We start from the raw sequence: 19402 nt of genomic DNA, 5'->3' as shown, positions 1-19402 counted from the left end.
CCTCTCTCGAATACCATGCAGTATCTGTCTCTAATCCATTAAATCTCACCATTGTTACTCTCTATCGCCCTCAAGGTCCCCTCGAAAACTTCCCAGAGGAGCTGGACATGCTTCTAAGCTCTTTTCCAGAAGATGGCACCCCTTTCCTCGTAATGGGTGACTTCAACCTGCCTGACTCGTCTCAGTCAGACACAGTGGTCTCTCTCCTATAATCCTTTGACCTGACTCCCACTGTCATGCTTCCCACTGACCACTCACAAAGCAGGCAGCTCCTTGGATCTCATATTCTCCCGTGACTCCAGCATAATTAACACCATGGTAACTCCCCTGCATGTATCATTATTTATATCCTCCTCACTTACTCTTATGCTTAACCCCAAACCATCCACTCCAACCCAACCCGTCTCAGTCAGACACAACATGCGCTCTTTATCCCTCTCCACCCTCTCCTCCGACATCCTATACACTTTACCTTTGAGTGAGACTTTCTCTGCTCTCCCCCAGATACAGCAACCTCCACCCTCCACCCTCCTCTCAGCCCTCTCAACCTCCTTCGACAAGCTCTGTCCCCTCGCCGAGAAGCCTGCCCACCGTTCCCCACCCAGTCCATGGCTGTTGGATGCAGTGAAAGAAGAAATACAGGTCCTGAGAGTGGCCGAAAGGAAGTATAGAAGAAGAAGAAGAAGTCTTTATTTATCATGCAGATCACACACATGCGATGGACGACCCACAGGAACACACACACACACACACACACACACACACACACACACACACACACACACACACACACACACACACACACACACACACACACACACACACACACACACACACACACACACACACACACACACACATGCACTGAGTCACTGATGAAATGTTCTCTGCACTTCCCATCCCGTCGTCCTTCCCCCCAAGGGCAGCCGGGAGCAGACAAGGGCTGCAGTGTGCGCCGCGCCCGGGGACCAATCCAAGTGCTCCTGTCCATCTTCGTCAGGGACGCGACAGCGTTAGCGATCTGTTGTGCATGTTTTTTCATTGGGTTTATCTTATCGGGAGGGGAAACCCTTGCAAGCACGAGGAGAACATGCAAACTACACACAGAAAGGCCCGGGAGATACCCCACCTGGCAACACGGCAACCTGGTCCCCAAGCGGGAATCGAACTCAGGACCTTCTAGCTGTGAGGCGACAGTGTTAACCACTACACCAGACATGGCACACTAGTGACATCGCCACCTATCACAACCTCTTGTTAGCTTTCTCCAAAACCACTGCTACTACTGCGAAGGCTTCTTTCTTTCACGATAAGACCTCAGCTAAGAACCTTCACAAACTGCACGCCACCATGTCCTCCCTCCTCACTCCCCCTCCAACCCCCCCCCCCCTCCTCTCTCTCTGCAGAGGACTTTGCAATATTCTTCAAGAAAAATGTGGAGAACATCCGCAGCTGCTTCTCCCAACCACCACCCATTCCAAATGCTGAATCAATAACCTCATCCTTTACTCTGTGATCTTTCTCCCCCATTACAGAGGCCTTGACACGGGTAACGTCGAACCATCCCACTACATGCCAGCTGGACCCGATACCCTCCCCACTCCTCCAGACCATAGCACCAGACATCCTCCCATTCCTAACTGCAACCATCAACTCCTCCCTCAACTTAGGGGTGGTTCCCACCTACCTAAAACAAGCCAGAGTCACACTGCCCATAAAAACCAAACCATGAACCCCACTGTCATAGAAAACTATTGCCCTGTCTTTCTTCTCTCCTTCCTTTCTAAATCACTTGAACGTGCTGTATCCAACCAACTTACCAATTATCCCTTACATAATGATCTCATAGACCCTAATCACTCAGGATTCAGGACTGGTCACTCCACAGAGACAGCTCTCATAGCAGTCACAGAAGCTCTGGCGAGGACTGCGGACGTTAACTGACTACAAAGTCAACGCCCCCTCAATGGAGAATGCCGATGCCTCTCTCGCGGAACAGCTCAACTCCTTTTACGCACGGTTTGGTGCAGACAGTGGCAACGCTAGCTCACTGACTAACGACGTCACTGGCGCGCCGGCTGTCGTGGAGGGGGGGCATCCACGGGGGGGGCGGGGCACTCTCTCATTGACGGAACACAGTGTGAGAATAGCATTTATGCGGGTGAACACAAGGAAGGCAGCTGGTCCAGATGGGATAACAGGATGTATACTTAAGTCCTGTGCTAACCAGCTAGCCCCTGTGTTCACCACCATATTTAATCTATCCCTGGCTGAGTCTGTGGTCCCTGCCTGTTTCAAGGTGTCTACTATAATACCGGTACCAAAGAAATCCTCCCCAACAGGTCTTAATGACTACAGACCGGTGGCACTCACCTCTGTGGTCATGAAGTGTTTTGAGAGGCTGGTTAAGGATTACATTTGTGCTTCCCTCCCCAGTGATATGGACCCTATGCAATTTGCATACAGGCCAAACAGGTCCACTGACGATGCGGTCTCCCAAGTACTGCACAGCACCCTCTCTCACCTAGACTGCCAGAAGGGGGGCTATGTGAGATTGTTGTTCATTGACTATAGCTCAGCTTTCAACAGCATAGTCCCCACCAGACTGGTGGACAAGCTGATCGAGCTGGGTCTGAGCCCCGCTCTGAGCGCCTGGATACTGGACTTTCTGAGTGAAAGGCCCCAGGCGGTCAGGGTGGGGGGTCAGACCTCCAACACCATCACCCTGAGTATCGGGTCCCCCCAGGGCTGTGTTCTGAGCCCCCTGCTGTATTCACTATACACACATGATTGTGTGGCCAAGTTCAGCTCCAACTCCATAGTGAAGTTTGCGGACGAGACAGTGGTGGCACACAAGCACACATGAGCACACACACAACACACACACTGTATACGCTCACACACTAGCAGTCACTTTAGCATGAACACACACACATGCTGCACACGCTCACACTCAATGGTCACTTTACACAATGAAAGTGTTATGGTTTGTAATGCGACCCCAATTGCACGACACAGACAGGTAATCAGAGTTAGCCAAAACAAGAGCATGATTTATTATATACAAAAAAGCGGCACTGAGCCTTTAAGGGGGAAAAACACTAAAGTCCATGAACACAAAAAAATGCGGCACTGTGCCTTTAAAGGGCGAACAGGCAGCAATCCTCTAGAACACAGGCAAAAAAGTACACAGGAAATCTTCTAGTACACGGGCAAAAAGTACACAGGAATCTTCTTCCTCCCGACCAGAATGCTGCAGACGGGCAACGCAGCAACCAGGGGGTCCAAGGGGAATGGGGTGAGAACACGGGCATCCTCCCGTGGAAAAATAGAGAGCGATGAAGCGGTCTCACCCCAGGAACGAGGTCCATGTAGAGGGAGTAGGGAAGTAACCGGCACGACATCTGGAGTGGGAACATTGGGATCCTCCCGTGGAATAGAGAGCGAAGACGGTGTCCTACTCCAGGAAACGGCGATAGGTGGTGATGTACAGAGGTGGCACGACGTCTCACGCCGGAGACGCGGCAGTAGATGGTGTTAACAAGAACGACCCGACAAGGAGTGGAGGGGAGTCTGCAATACTTGTACTCTCATCCGAGCTGATTGCAAAGTCCTCTCAGGTGCGTGAAGCAGAAAAACGGCATGCCCCCTCGTTGGGCAGCATGCAGTCCTCTCCAGCCCTCACAGAAAGGTCACTTTAAAAACAAGAACGGGAGTGGTTCTTGTATAGTAAACAGATGGATATAGCAAGCTAGCATAAAGACACATCATATAACTGTAGATTGTATAGTATAGGATTGTATAGTAGTGTACATAAGACCCAGTGCCTCATCCGTAGCTAACAGTGTATTGCACTATCGCAGGACCTTAGCATGTCTTACCATGCTTTTTGTAAACTTTATGTACATGTAGCAGGGTGGATTATCCCTGCTTCGTGGGAACGGTTGCTGGCAGTCACAAGGTAGCTGGACACAGTAGAGCTCCGTCTGACTGCACCCTCGTCTTTGGGCCTGGAGTGTCAACCTGGGACCCGGTAGTGGGAGTGAATGGGGCCCGGGATTTACCAACCTGGTTTGGTGCTCTGGTCCTCCTCGCCTCTCTGGGGCGGTCAGCAGTACTCCCCAACTCGCTCTCACTTCCCTGATTACCTCCTTGGGCCCTCCCACACCTAGTGACTGATATACCTAAATAGATTCGTCCCTCCCGCAAGCAGTACCCTCCCTTGATGACCACTAGAAACCTTACAATGAAAAGGGGAGAGTGGGGTAGGAAGGGGTTGATTATGTTAACGTTACCCACACCAAAAGAGTTGTTAAACGGCTCATGGATAGACACGCACACAGAACTCCCATCTAATTCTTTAATGTTAATTCTACTGGTCAGTTACAATGATTTAATAATAGTGACCAAATGGACTGAAGTCCCACTATAGTTCCGTTTGTAACTCCATACCTCATAAACACGTATATTATATACCCACCTCTGGGTTAATATCAGGGATAATATACTTCAATGTGTTTGACTCATCGCCCACGTCTGGGTCTTCACCAGAGTCGGCGCCAGAGCGAATTTAACGGGGGGGCATATGGTCATTTCGGGGGGGCATAAAATATAGGCTTCAGAAAACGAATTTCCCGCAAACCAACATGCATTTCAAAACATGAGTGCGCATAAGAGATAAGACAGTCTCTCTCTCTCTCTTTCTCTCTCTCACGTCACAACAAACACACTGTACTGTATTGTATTTGTACCCATTCTGCAATCGGTTAATAACGTTTTCAATCAATCAATCAACTCGCGTCTTGCGCACACACACACAAATTAAACAGTATGAAATAAGCCAGAGGCTGGGCTTTACATTCATTAATAAGTGAAAGTAACTGTTAACGGTGCTCCTGGTTGAGAACACATTACTCACTGTCTGCATATGCCTTGTTATGTCTGTGCCAGCCAGTACTGTACAGCGGGGCAGGTCCATGGATCCTCTTACAACCACTACGCAACTCTCTGACTCTAAACCCGATCTCCGATTGACCCCCACCGCCCACCCCCTCCCCTCGCATATAATAATCAATAACTACACGCAAGCTTATCATGCAACGAAATAAGATTGGAGAGGGGGGCGAGACTGTTTGCTGTTTTTTATAAACTGGGATCAACACTGCTCAAAACGGCATTATTTCCGTATTTGGCTGCCTGCTGCGCCTGCGCTGTGATCACAGCGCATGCGCATCATGCACCCAATGCTGGAAATAATGCCATTTTGACCAGTTTATAAAAGATATTTAAAATGTTTATTAGCAACGCAGAGCTTTCTAACCCTCCCGTATCTCTGTCCAAGACCCTCGTGCAACTGGGAGTATCTTTGAAATTTCTCTGTGATACTTGTATAACGAATGGTTCGACCAGAACCAGTCCTTCAGGGTAAATCTAGGTTGGTTTCCTATTGAGGAGCAAGTGACTGTGGATTCACTCGGTGCATCAGTCACGAAAGGGGCTACGTGCGATCAAACATACACTTTTTTTAAGACTTTTTTTTGTTTAATTTCGTTTAATAATAGGCCAAATAGCCTATTTATAAAGGAAAACATCTGACTTTTACTATAATAAAAAGAATTAAATGTTTAATTATTTTATTTTTTTATAATAATTGCCTATGACGTTTTGGAGGGGCACAGTGCGTCATCTGGGGGGGCATGGCCCGCGAATGCCCCCCCATGGCGCCGACATTGGTCTTCACCCTGTATAATACCTCTGACAGGCTTTAATTATACGGCAAGAATAATACCTCTCTAGGCTTTATTTATAATACACCAGGGCCCTCATTCATCAACGTGTCTTACGCACAGATTTGTGCTTACCCTGTGCGTACGATCATTTCTAAGCAAAGAGTGGGATTCATCAATTTCAACTTGAACTTGACTCCGTGCTTACGTGTACGCACAGGTCAGAGCACACTTAGCTGACGCCCAGTGGTAGAATATATTATTACAACAAGGAAATGAGCTTCTGTGCATAATAACACTGGCATGTTCTGTATGAACCGTAATTCATTATAGTTCATTGTAAAATAGCAACAGTAGTGTAATTATGGTCAAAACCCTATAAATAGCATTTGGAATAATAGATCTTTCTCTCAGAATGAATGCAGCATGGTTTATATAGCGTTATCGGAATATACGGGGTGTAGGCTACTGACTGACTGCGCTCCGCGTAGCTTGATTGATTGATTGATTGAAAAGTTTATTAACAGATTGCAGAATGGGTACAGTACAGTACAGCTCAGTACATACAATTGTTAAGGGGATGCAGACCAGAGAAAGACTTTCGTCTTGTTTACATCAGGGTCCCCCATTTTCAATTCATCATAAATCATAAAGCTCAACTCGTTATTATTTTGCGCACAGACCGCAGAAACACGGGAACGTTTTGATTATATTTAAAAGGCTTTACGTTAAACGAAACAAGTGGAATTTCGAAGCTGTAAGCAGAATACAAGTCATATGAACACCCACGATATAGTGTTCTTCCCCCTTTTTACTGTATAAGAAAGAATAGAAAACGCATTGCAATGACACCTGGGCCCCGTTCCTTGTACCTGGATAACTGAGTTAGCCGGATAACTTTAACTGGATAACTGAGTTAGCCGGACTTTCCGGTTCCCCGTACGTGGATTTTCCAAATCACCATGACAACAGATCCAAAAGTTTGAGCCTGGTCGAAAGCAGAGTTTAAGTTCAAGTTAGCCTGAACCATCGCCACGCCCCCGCAAAGAAGTGACAGCCCGTTTCCTGAAACTATTCCCACAGTCTACGATCTGCATTATACCATTCTGAATTACGTTTTTGTGCTCCATTCTTCCAGAGGGGGCTTTTGAAATGTAAAATAGACCCAAAATGCTGATACTAAATTCACTTTGTCCTAAATAATGCACGTTATATATACCGTGGCGCTCGCTCGTGCGATGTACACATTATGTGGTTATTTTAATTGTAACTGGGATTAAGATGTCTGATGAGATGCGCTGTTTGACGGATTTGAGAAATTGAATGAGCCGTTGACGTCACATTAATGAATGAGGATAAAGAGATAAACTTAATTCAAAACAAAGGATATTCTAAACACGGGTCTCTCGTTCATTAATGTATAAACAATGAATTTATCCCATCTGGCACAGTGGTGCAGCGGTAGTGCTCAAGCCTGCCAACCCAGCAACCGGGGTTCAAAACCCGGTGTTACCAATATGATTTTTTTGAATATAATATTAATGATTATACGCCAAAGTAGCCTGGTTTTAAGTTAAAATATTATAAATCTACATGCATTGAGGATGTCATTCTTTATATAGCTCTCAACGTGCACCAAATTGAATTATTCCTATATTGCAAAAAGAAGGAAAAGACTAGGGTCTCGAACCCCGGTCGTCTGCGTGATAGTCAAAACAACAACCCGTTAGACCACATTGGAGATAAGTTAAAGATCGACTATACATCAATCAATGGGTAAGAGAGCCGTATCGTAATTCTGTATAAGTTTAACTAATTATTTTCGCTAGCAAGATCTCATTTGATTATTCAATCCAGCAGGCAAGTTTAAAGAAATATAATCTGATTGATTGAGGTAATGAGGGACTTAAAATTAGCCTATAGATAACGCATTTAACTTGTCGGCGAGGCGATTGAGCCGTATTGCAATCTGTCAATAAAGTTTTAAATCAATTAATCAATCAATGCCGTTAGAGAATCAGGATCTCTGCCATCGATACGTGCTGGCTTTTCGCCTGAAGCGGCCGCGCGCATTTAGCCTGAGTCGCAAGTCTGGCTTGAGTTAACGAGACTGAATCCACCTTCGAGGAACAGGAAAATCCCGGCTTCGAACATCGGGTTAACTGAAGCTGGATAATGACATCTTGATCGACTTAGTTGAACCAGGTACAAGAAACAGGGCCCTGATAGTGGACAGACTATGTATATGATGGGATTCAAGTTCGCGTTTATGTTGATCATAGGCATGCTGTCAGAGTATGATATCTTAATCAAACATTCTAGAACATTTGTCGTCACAGATCATGTCCTAATAGAACATAGGCTATGGCATGGTCCATCGTGATATTGTGTGGACTGTTATTACTGTACCGGTACCACCCATTGTGACAACAGCCTTGTGAGTCCCGCACACAAACATGATGGAATTCAAGTTCATGTATTGAAAGGCAGGCTACATCATACATGCAGTGAGATTCATTGTTCTTGTATATGCTCTCGTATTATTGTTTATATAGGCTACCCAATACTGACATCAAAATAGATTGTAGTATGCCTCTAGAAATCATATGCAGCAGGTAGAAAATTGACGGGAGATCCATCGCGATTTGGAATACAAATGAGGAGAACTTTAATCCCTGGGTATTAATCAAACAACACGGGAAAAGGCAGTCATATTCCAGCACGGTCTTTATTAGTGTTTGCGCTGCCCAGGCAGCAATGGTTAATAGATATCATATCCGACATCACCATTCTCATAACACGCTTCCCTCGGCTTAGTCCATTTTTCAACATTTCATGGGGGTATACCATTACCGTATATGGTTAATCGGGGCGGTTCTGGTATGCAAATACTTAAAACAGTGCACGAGCTCAAACGTAGGATCAAAGTCATATTCATCATGACAGGTGTGCGTAGAACCTGCGTACGCACGTGTGGTGAATCCCGATTTTCCTGTGCGTACACTGATTCTACATTCTGTGCTTACGTGTGGAAATAGAACATGTTCTACGCACACGTTGATGAATGAGGGCCCAGGTCTGTAACCTCCCCACAGGGAAAGGGTTAATTAGATGGGAAAATATTATTAAACACAAACACGTTATCACACTTAAAGAAAATGAAAGAAATCACAAGGTGGGCCCACAAATACCTAACCAAGTCCTATGCTAATGCCGGCATGTATTGTTAATGGGGTACCCCTAGAACTGTGGTTAGCAACGTTAGCTCGCCCGCAGGCTGCACCACACTGTGTACTGTGTAATAGATCCGGAGCATTGATGCTCAATTGTACTCAACCCAAAATGGCGGCCGCGCCGCACCACCACCGTCCGGGTGGCAAGATGGCGTCGAACGCTCTCGTCGCGGGTGCTAGCAGGCGGGGCTGGAGCAGGGGCAGTAGTGAGCTGAGAGCGTGTGCTGGGTGTTGGCGACCTCTGCCGGTCGGGACGATCTCCCGTGTTGGCCTGAAGTCAGCCGGTGCAGAACGGTTGTAAACAGCCGGTGCAGAGTCGACGGCGCGCATATATAAACTCGCCCTCACTCACACTGAAGCTACACTCTGGGTCCCAAACAGCCCACCTGCTAAACGATTATACTGTGGCGCAACGTGGTTGACTATACCACCGGTCTTCTTCAGCGCCTCGCGCTAGGGTTGCACTGGAGTCGATATAGCCGTTAGCCGCACGCTAATTATACCGTCACACTGCTACTGTAACCCGACAACTATGGACGTCAGTCCCGTGGCTCAGTCTCTCTTACTCACGCACTATCGCGGATACTCCTATGATAACCCGTCGCTCGCTCCGGCGGGGCTCTCTGGGGGTTCTTTAACGGGGCTATTCCAAAGCACCTCCCGTTGCAGCTGCGACCGTTCACAGCAACATCCCAAACAGAAGAGGCTCGCCTTCCCTCTTCCGCCTCCATATATTTCCTTCCATCTCTCTCCGACACTCTCTGCCTGCCACCGCCCCCTGCTGGTACCGCCAACTAGTCACACAGGGAAAATACTGATAGAGTATGGTCCAGTAACCCTGTTCATAATCCATATTCCAGCGATAGAAGGAGGAGGAGCTCGCGTCATTGTTCGTGAGAATATCAGTGGAAACTAATTAGAATGTCTTGGTGCACAAAGGGGAGATAAAAGGCAAGTCAGCACATCTGAATAATAGGCATATTTTCAGGTTGCTACATACATATACCTGTTATGTCTTATTCTTATTACTTGTATTATTGCACAAAATGTCTTATTCTCATCCTATTCTTATTATTGTATTATTGCACAATCGTTGCGGGCAAGACCCCCCACATTTCACTGTATACTTGTATGCCGTGACAAATAAAACTCTTTACTTGACTTGACTTCCTGCTGACTTGTTGTACACAATTTTTAAGCGTCAGCTTAATGTAAATGTTCCCGTTACTGAATAACATGCAAACTTCTAATCTTATTGTTATTGCAGCGGGTCTGTTTAGTGATGCTATCAGGAAGGTGGGTGGATACTATAGATAGTGGTAAATCCAGAATGTTGAGGGTCACCTCGTCCGGACTGATAATGAGGTGAGGGTTGATAACAGAATTATATGGGGCTGACAGACCAGTATATAAGGCCTGCTATGATCCCAGTTCAGGTGTATCTAAACAGCAGTGCTGTGTGTGTACAGGAGGGATCATGAAGTGTTTCATAGTAGTTTTGGTCTGCGGCGTGCTCGCAGAGGCGCTCATCCAGTAAGTCACCTCCGTCTGCGCCTCTACCTCTCTATACTGTACCTCTCTCTAGACTGTACCTCTCTCTATACTGTACCTCACTAGACTACCTCTCTAGACTGTACATCTCTAGACTGTACATATATCTAGACATCTGTACCTCTCTCTAAACACCTGTACCTCTCTCTAGACTGTACCTCTCTAGACTGTACCTCTCTCTAGACATCTGTACCTCTATAGACTATAGCTTTCTAGACTGTACCTCTCTCTAGACACCTGTACCTCTCTCTAGAGTGTATCTCTCTCTAGACTGTACCTCTCCAGACTGTACCCCTCTCTTGACAGCTGTACCTTTCTATACTGTACCTCTCTAGACTATTCCTCTCTAGACATTTGTACCTCTAAACTGTACTTTCTAGACTGTACCTCTCTAGACTATACCTCTCTAGACATATGTACCTCTCTCAAGACTATAGCTTTCTAGACTGTACCTCTCTCTAGACATCTGTACCTCTCCTTTATTGATCCCCTTGGGGATGACTGTACCTCTCTAGACTATACCTCTCTAGACTGTACCTCTCTGTACCTCTCTAGACTGTACCTATCTCTAGACTGTACCTCTATAGACTGTACCTATCTCTAGACTGTACTTCTCTAGACTGTACCTCTCTCTAGACATCTGTACCTCTATAGACTGTACCTATCTCTAGACTGTACTTCTCTAGACTGTACCTCTCTCTAGACATCTGTACCTCTCCTTTATTGATCCCCTTGGGGATGACTGTACCTCTCTAGACTGTACCTCTCTAGACTGTACCTATCTCTAGACTGTACTTCTCTAGACTGTACCTCTTACTTAACATCTGTACCTTTCTAGACTGTAGACTATAGCTAACCCCTATCTGCGTGTTTGTGTCGTTATTTTCCCAGTATCCCTCTGGTGAGACATAAGTCTATGCGCGAGGCACTCAGAGAGCAGGGAGTCCATCTGCCCTACCAGGACCCAGCTCTCAAATACCAGACAGAGTTTGCTGGCTCCGGCACCAACATGTACATCAACAACTATGCTGATGTACGTAACGAGTCCCTTGTTAAAGCAACTACTGCTGCTAGTAGTTAAGTCACATACACATTATGTTATTTACTTTCTAATCTTACTCTAGTGCTCTAATGCGTTAGTGCTCCTACTGCTGAGCTGAGCTGTTCTCTCGTCCAACACGTTTCATTGTACCGTTGACCTTGTTTTAACATACATGTGACCAATAAAGAAACTTGACTTGACAAACACATTGTAATAACCAATAATAAGTGACTTAACCCTTTCACTGCCACACGACAGAAGATTAACCCTTTACTATCACACAACCGACGGTCGCCGGTTAACCTTCTGTGTATTGTTGCAGTGAAAGGGTTAACAGTCTGGTAGTGTGGCAGTGAAAGGGTTAATGCTTAATTGGCCATCCATACTTCCTCAAACCTCTACAAGTGCTCACGTAACATACTGAGTAAGATAGTTAAAGCTGAGGTTTTTCACTATAGCTATCTGACAATAGAATTAGACAGAATTAGATGCTTTGAAAGTCTGAGAAGGGCAGATGAGAATTAGCAAACCTGATACACACAGAGCGCCTAACTGTTTGTATTCCTAAACAATGTGTTCCATAGACCACCTACTACGGAGCTATTAGCATCGGCACTCCACCCCAGTCCTTCCAGGTGCTGTTTGACACCGGCTCAGCCAACCTGTGGGTTCCTAGTGTCTACTGCAACACACAGGCCTGCAGTAAGTACAGTGTTGTGCTAGTGTAACGGTTGTCATCTGGTCAGAGATTGAAGAGACGGAACTGCTTTCGACTGTTTATTGCCTATAACAGACATGAAACAAAAACAGCTGTAGTGTTTTCCTGGTCACTGTACATCTGGTAGACCTCAAGCAGATGGGTATAACACTGCTCTTTTATAATGTCTCAATGACACAGTATTTATAAAAGTACATGTATTTTACATTCTCATAACAATTAAAATAACAAACCCACTACCCAACACACAGTATAATACCATTAATTCTATAAACCAAATTGGTAAACTTGCACGACCTGCTGGACATAGCAGGAAGTGCATCAGTAGATCCCCAACATATAATGATGTCGAAAATAACATGTTTGCATTGCATATGAAGCCACATACCTATAACAGACATGAAACAAAAACAGCTGTAGTGTTTTCCTGGTCACTGTACATCTGGTAGACCTGCATGTGTAACATGAAACGGTACATTAGACTTCCTTCTCAAGATTATTGTACAAAGAAAGTATTTGCGCCATAACACGTTCCTCCAGTTCCAACATTTGCAAACGCAACACACACATGGAACCAATACCAGCGGTCAAACCAACACAGCTATCATTACATTATGTAATACAGTGAGCGTTATGCACTAGGTTACCACAGTTTAATATTTAGACAAATTCTAACCAGAGAAATTAGTGAAATAGCAGAGCTACACTTCAATGGGGAACCTACCTCAAGCAGATGGGTATAACACTGCTGGGTAGGTACGGTGTCCCCACAGAGACATGCAGCGCGATATACAATGACCTCAACACGTCACCAGGTGGCTCCCAAAACAAATATGGTATGATGTTTCTCAATTTAGATAAAATTCACATGCAAACAAATATCATTTCTAACTCTGTTACACCAGTTACTGAAAAATAGTAACTCAGTTACTTTACTAGTTACTTCATTTCAAAGTAACTTCGTTACTGTACTAGTTACTTACACCCAAAAGTAATGAGTTACTGTGAAAAGTAACTATTTAGTTATTTAAAAAAAAAAGATTGCTCCCGAGTCCCATGCCCCAGATAGTACTCAAAATCGGTTGATCAACTTGACAGTTTCCATTCACATCACCGAACTCTGCTAAGCAATGTGGTCTAGATACAAACACAAATCTGACACAAACAAATGTTGTCCCGAGTCGATATAATAAGAAGTGCGCCGGTTGAAGGAACAGCCTTGATGTCACCGGAGCGTTTCATTATAACCATTATAATTCAAGGGTACTACGACTATGCGTGCACCTCATGGTACCAAAGCACCTCAAAGGCGCTTAAAACAAAATTACAAACATCACAAAACAAACTGGTCAGACTACTACTTGACCTGAACCCCAGAACCCACCTCACCCCTGCCCACTTTGACAACCTAGGATGGCTTAGAGTAGACGACAGAGTACAGCAACTTGCAATGGGCCTGGTCTACAAGATACACTATACGACCGGGGTACCCATGTAAATGTCAAAATACTTCCCAAAGGTCAGTGAATACCACAACCACTACACCAGAGGAAGCTCAACAAATCATGTAAAACCCAGATTCGGCTCAAACAAGGGACTAAACACGTTTCGCAATTATGCCACAACAATGTGGAACGCCCTACCCAAAGCTAGGGGTAACAGTACTGTATATTTGAATACCGTTTATGTCACAAATGTATCAGTACTAAATACCTATATGTCCCTATGCCATAAATGTCATGTATGTTGTGTATGTCATAAATGTCTATATGAATTGAAAATGGGGGACCCTGATGGAAACAAGACAAACGTCTTTCTCAGGTCTGCATCCCCTTAACAATTGTATGTATTGAGTCGTACTGTATTGTACCCATTCTGCAATCTGTTAAATAAAGTTTTCATTCATTCATTCATTCATTCACCATCTTGCAAGTTGCAACGTTGTTTAAGATATCAATCAAAGCGGCGGCTACGTGGCGTAGTGGGCAAGGCGCTCGCCACGAATGCGGAGACGCTGGGCTCGCCTGTTCGAGCCCAGCGCTCCACATTGCTTTCAGTTTAGCTGGTCGTTCATACTAATACACATTGGCCGTATTAGGGGGTGGAAAACTGATGGGTGGGGATCGGGCGTTGTGGACAGCGACTCCTACAGGTCGGTTGGTGCACCTGCGGAGTAGAATCAGGAAGTGTCGGGGGCAGCGTGAGCCTCCCACGCGTTACTCCTCGCCACTGAGAGATCGAGCTGCGCAGGTGAAAAGATGCGACTGCTGTTACCTCAAGTACCGGAGGGGACTTGTGCTATGTATGACTTAGTCCACATTGCAGCCGGCTTGTGGGAGGCAAGAAACAGCGTTCGTGACAGGGGAGGGTTGAATTGGATGATACGAAATTGGGATGGGAGAAAATATAGAAAATGGGAGAAAAAGTGGATAAAAAAAAAAAGATATCAATCAAAGCATTGCAACGTTAGAATAGTTAGGATATCAATTGTGCATGAAAGGACTATATTTATATTGTTTGATTAGTATTATGAGATTCCCTGGCAGATTTCGTACAGTCAAAATCCGTTGATCAACTTGAGTTTCAGTGAACACATTGCACTCACCAAAGTCTGCGGTGGTCGAGATGTAGTAACGTTACGTTAGTCCACTTGACTCCAGCAGCGCCTCAAACATGTTCTTTATCTCGTTTCCATGTTGTATATTAATTATCTCTCCAAGTAGTTGCTAAATGGTTTGTTAGTTTGTTACTGCGTTCTTTTTATGTAGATTCATAGCGAGCGTTTGTTTTGTTTACAATAGAGAGGGTCTATTTCTTTCCGTAGCCGCATTTCTGGTTTGCGCATTTCTGATTGGCCAGTGGCCAGACTCGCCTCGTATCACGCCCCCAGCATAGCGTTCCCCGCAGCCAGGCAGACAGGATATGAGGATAATAATAATAATAATAATAATAATAATAATAATCACTACCGCTCGCTATCAATCTACGCCGTATATAACGCAAATAACGCAGTGACGAACCATTCAGTAACGTAAGTAGCGTTACTGAATTTCAAAAGTAATGCGTTAGAGTACTAGTTGCGGCAAAAAGTAACTTCGTTTCTGTAACGCGTTACTTTGTAACGCGTTAGTCCCAACACTGAGTAAGTATAACTACTGTCTACATAGCTGTGGAAGAACAAACACACAAGGCCTGCAGTAAGTGTAACTACTGTCTACACCAGGGGTTCCAAAACTTTTCAGGCCGCGACCCCCGAAATAACAGTGTCAGAGAGCCGCGACCCCCACTATTATAGCAGGTAAAAAGAAATATATTATATATGGAAATGTATGGTTGAAACATGCAAACGCACACACACTAATAAGCATTGGAGGCTTTTAACCAGGGCCGGACTGGGGAAATCATTCAGGCCAGGAAATATAGTGCGAAATATAGCCCCAGTCAGGCCACTTTTTAAGCAGGGGGTCCCCCACCAGGACATTTTGTTACAAAGACTTCATTTCCTGCAGTCTGGTGTAGGCATTTTTTTTATTTGTATCTGCCAGTGTTTGTGATGGCATCACAAATTATTGTTAAAAAACAGGCTAGCAAGGGCGGTCAGGTGGTGTAGCGGAGATTGCGCTCATCACCAATGCAAGAGGCTGCGGTCTCGACTCCCGGAGTCAGCATTGCCTTGGCTTGGGCTGATCGTCATACTAACTCATTTGGCTGAGTTAGGGGGAGGGAAGTCATGGGTGGGAATCTGGCGTTGTGGACAGCGACGCCTACAGGTCAGGTCTGGGCGCTTGCTCAGCGGAGGCAGGACTTGATGAAGGCAGCGTGACCTCCCACGCGTTATGCTTCACCAATGAGAGTCCTCGCTGCCAGGTAAAAAAAGAGTCACTGGCTGTCGCCGCGTGTGTCGGAGGAAGCGTGCGGATGACTTCAGGGTTCCCTTGTACCGACCAGTAGGAGAACATGCGCACAACAAACAGGCAGGGGAGGGGGGGAATTGGCACAACGACTAAATTGGGACGGGGAGAAAAACAGAGAAAAATCTGAGAAATAGAGGATTAAAAGAAAATTAAAATAGAAAAAAACAGACTAGCATATATGATTAGCAACAACACTGATTTTGATGGATTTTTTGTTTTTTGTAAGGGTCCCGTCTCCACCAATCACATGTGGCTCCCTTTGTGTGTGTGTGTGTGTGTGTGTGAGCAAGAGAGAGAGATAGTTCTCCAACTTGTGTGGGTTGCAGTGATCTCCTGGTTGTTCCCCACCTAGGTTATCTAACTATTGGCCTGGCCTGCTTCTAAGTTCAGTGGCCTGACTGCATTAAAAAAATATATATATTATTTTTTGTATTTTTTTGTGAAATAATTTTTTTTTATTTATTTTTTTTATCTGGCCTCTGTGCCCGTTTTCTTAGGCAATTCGCCTCGCTGGTATGCGCGTCATTAGCGTTAGCCACGCTTTTACACAGTAGGCCTCTTTGCTTTTGGAAAGAATGATAAAAAAACAGCATTCGTTTTGCATTCGACTAAGAGGTTGGCAGTCGACTACGGCTCCTTTCGATCGATTAGTCGAGTCGATTAATTCGACTAGTCGGGGTCAGCCCTAGTAGTAAAAAATTTCTACACAACTGTGGAGGAACGAACACACAAGGCCTGCAGTAAGTAGTAAATAATGTCTACACACAGCTGAACGAACACACGAGGCCTGCAGTAAGTAGTAAATAATGTCTACACACAGCTGAACGAACACACAAGGCCTGCAGTAAGTAGTAAATAATGTCTACACACAGCTGAACGAACACACGAGGCCTGCAGTAAGTAGTAAATAATGTCTACACACAGCTGAACGAACACACAAGGCCTGCAGTAAGTAGTAAATAATGTCTACACACAGCTGAACGAACACACGAGGCCTGCAGTAAGTAGTAAATAATGTCTACACACAGCTGAACGAACACATGAGGCCTGCAGTAAGTAGTAAATAATGGACACAGCTGTGGAGGAACACATAATTGGGCTTCAGCACATCATCAACAACATCATCTTCTATCTACTGTGACTTTCATCTGCTTCTGACCATAATCACATTCATATTCAGTTTGTCATTATGGTCCTAGAAGTATATGCACGCACAAACGCACACATACATACATACATACATATATATACTGTACATACATAGGCTACATGTGTAGAAGGGTGGATTATCCCTGTTTATGGGTGTAGTTATACACAGCCACCTGGTGGCAGGATACAGTAGAGTTCAATCTATCTGCACCCCCGTCTTTGGGCCCGGAACGTCGTTCTGGAGGGCGGGCAGCAGGAGCGGATGGGGCCCAGGATTTACTAACCTGGGGGGTGGTACTCTGGTCTTCCTCGCCTTCCCGGGCGGTCAGCAGTAGCTCCCCACACACTCTCACTTCCCCCAGTACCTCCGTTAGCCCTCCCACACCTGGTGGCTGTTAGTTCAATAAAGTTATTGGGCTTCCCTTTAAGCAGTACCCTTCCTTGACCACCTGTAGAGACCCTTAATAATATGCTGCGAATGGGGTGGAAGGGTTAAATAAATATACCACAGTCATATGTATTTACCCGGTCAACAAGGTTAGCATATGATCAGAAATAGACACTCACACCGTGCTCCCATTTACTTCTCCTTTATGTAAGCCTGGTCAATTAGCAAGTTACAATTTATACTTTATGTGGTTCATATGGCATGTATTCACATTAGGCACCTAGTGCTCAATACATTATTACAAAACCCCGCTTGGATTAGGGGAAGACCCAGGCACATGGTAAGGAGTTCAATGGGAATTCAAGAACGTCACAGTTATCACAATACAAAAGAAATAATTTACATGTGGGCCCACGTTACCAAATAAAAACCTACACTAAAGCCGGCTTATAATGGTTGGGGTACCCCTAGACACTAGTCGTTAGCGTTTGCTCGAATGGATACTGTTTTGGGCACACGAGGTACCGCTGTACTTAGCCAAGATGGCGGATCCACTCTCACCACCCCTCGTCCGGGTGACAAGATGGCGTCGGGCGATCCCGCGAGCACAGCCAGCGGGCTGGGGTAGACAGCATGGGCAGTGGTGGAACTGGAGGAGCGTGCTGTGTTGTGGCAACCTCTGCTGGTGGGATGAGACGTCCACTGCGGGGCTGCTGACTGGGCAGGCGCGCTCTAAACTGTTTGGCTACCTTAAACACAGCTAAACTGTGGGTCTTAGTGAACCCTCCTGCTATCGTCTGTACTACTAACGCAACGTGGCTGTATGCACCACCGGTCTTCAGCGACGCTCGCCTGGTGATATACTTGAGTCACTATAGCCGTTAGCAGCATGCTAATACACCGCCCACACTTCTGGGATAACACGTTATCTATGGACGTTGGTTCTTCTTTCTGTATCGCTAACTCACACACTTCACTATCGCTTGTACTCATAGACGCCTGACCAATGGAGCAATAATAATACGCAATGACACTTAATAGCAAGTTTTTAAGTTTCCAAAGATTGTGTGACCCCCCACATTAATGGTTTGATCCAGTGCCCCACTGTCCCGACTCCCTCGTCATGAGCGTATTCGGGAGAGGCGCTGTTTTTTGAATGCCTGGTGAAGAAAAGTTCACCTCGATATTGGATTTAACATTGGCTTTGTGAGGATTATCCTTCTGCGTTTTACACCAAATGGAGCAAATAATTACGTAAGTCGAACACTGTGACTGTATACTAAATGCGCAAACAGATTGAAACTGAATATGTATCGTATTGGTGATGCGAGCCGAGTCGCTGTGCTTAGCGTTACCTAACCATTAGCTAGTGAATCTTTCATGAATGAATGAATGAAAAGTTTATTTAACAGATTGCAGAATGGGTCCAATACAGTACGGCTCAATACATACAATTGTTAAGGGGATGCAGACCAGAGAAAGACGTTTGTCTTGTTTACATCAGGGTCCCCGTGTTGATGTGGTCATGATGTTGTTGTTGTTGGCTTGTTGCTGCTGGGGATCGGATGTGAACGGAGGGGCTTCGGGAGGATCGGGAAAGTTATTATTATTATTATTATTATTATTATTATTATTATTATTATTATTATTATTATTATTATTATTATTATTATAGTAATTG

At 45.2% G+C, this 19402-nt stretch overlaps 1 protein-coding gene across 1 annotated transcript in view; it reads left to right on the top strand.

Annotated features, from left to right (window-relative positions):
* The window catches only part of LOC311235615 (gastricsin-like), a gene marked incomplete at both ends in the record, with an annotated part of 34672 nt that overhangs the window by 2736 nt on the left and 12534 nt on the right, over positions 1-19402 (top strand). Inside the window, 2 exons of the mRNA XM_084323079.1 lie at positions 11402-11543; positions 12137-12254. Of these exons, the coding sequence (XP_084179205.1) occupies positions 11402-11543; positions 12137-12254 (260 nt within the window). The remainder of the gene's footprint in view (positions 1-11401; positions 11544-12136; positions 12255-19402) is intronic.

This window comes from Notolepis coatsorum (assembly GCF_963971535.1).
Source record: "Notolepis coatsorum genome assembly, chromosome: 10".
Lineage (NCBI taxonomy): Eukaryota > Metazoa > Chordata > Actinopteri > Aulopiformes > Paralepididae > Notolepis > Notolepis coatsorum.
The sequence above is the reverse complement of the archived record's forward strand: the minus strand, read 5'-3'. Positions and strand labels throughout refer to the sequence as shown.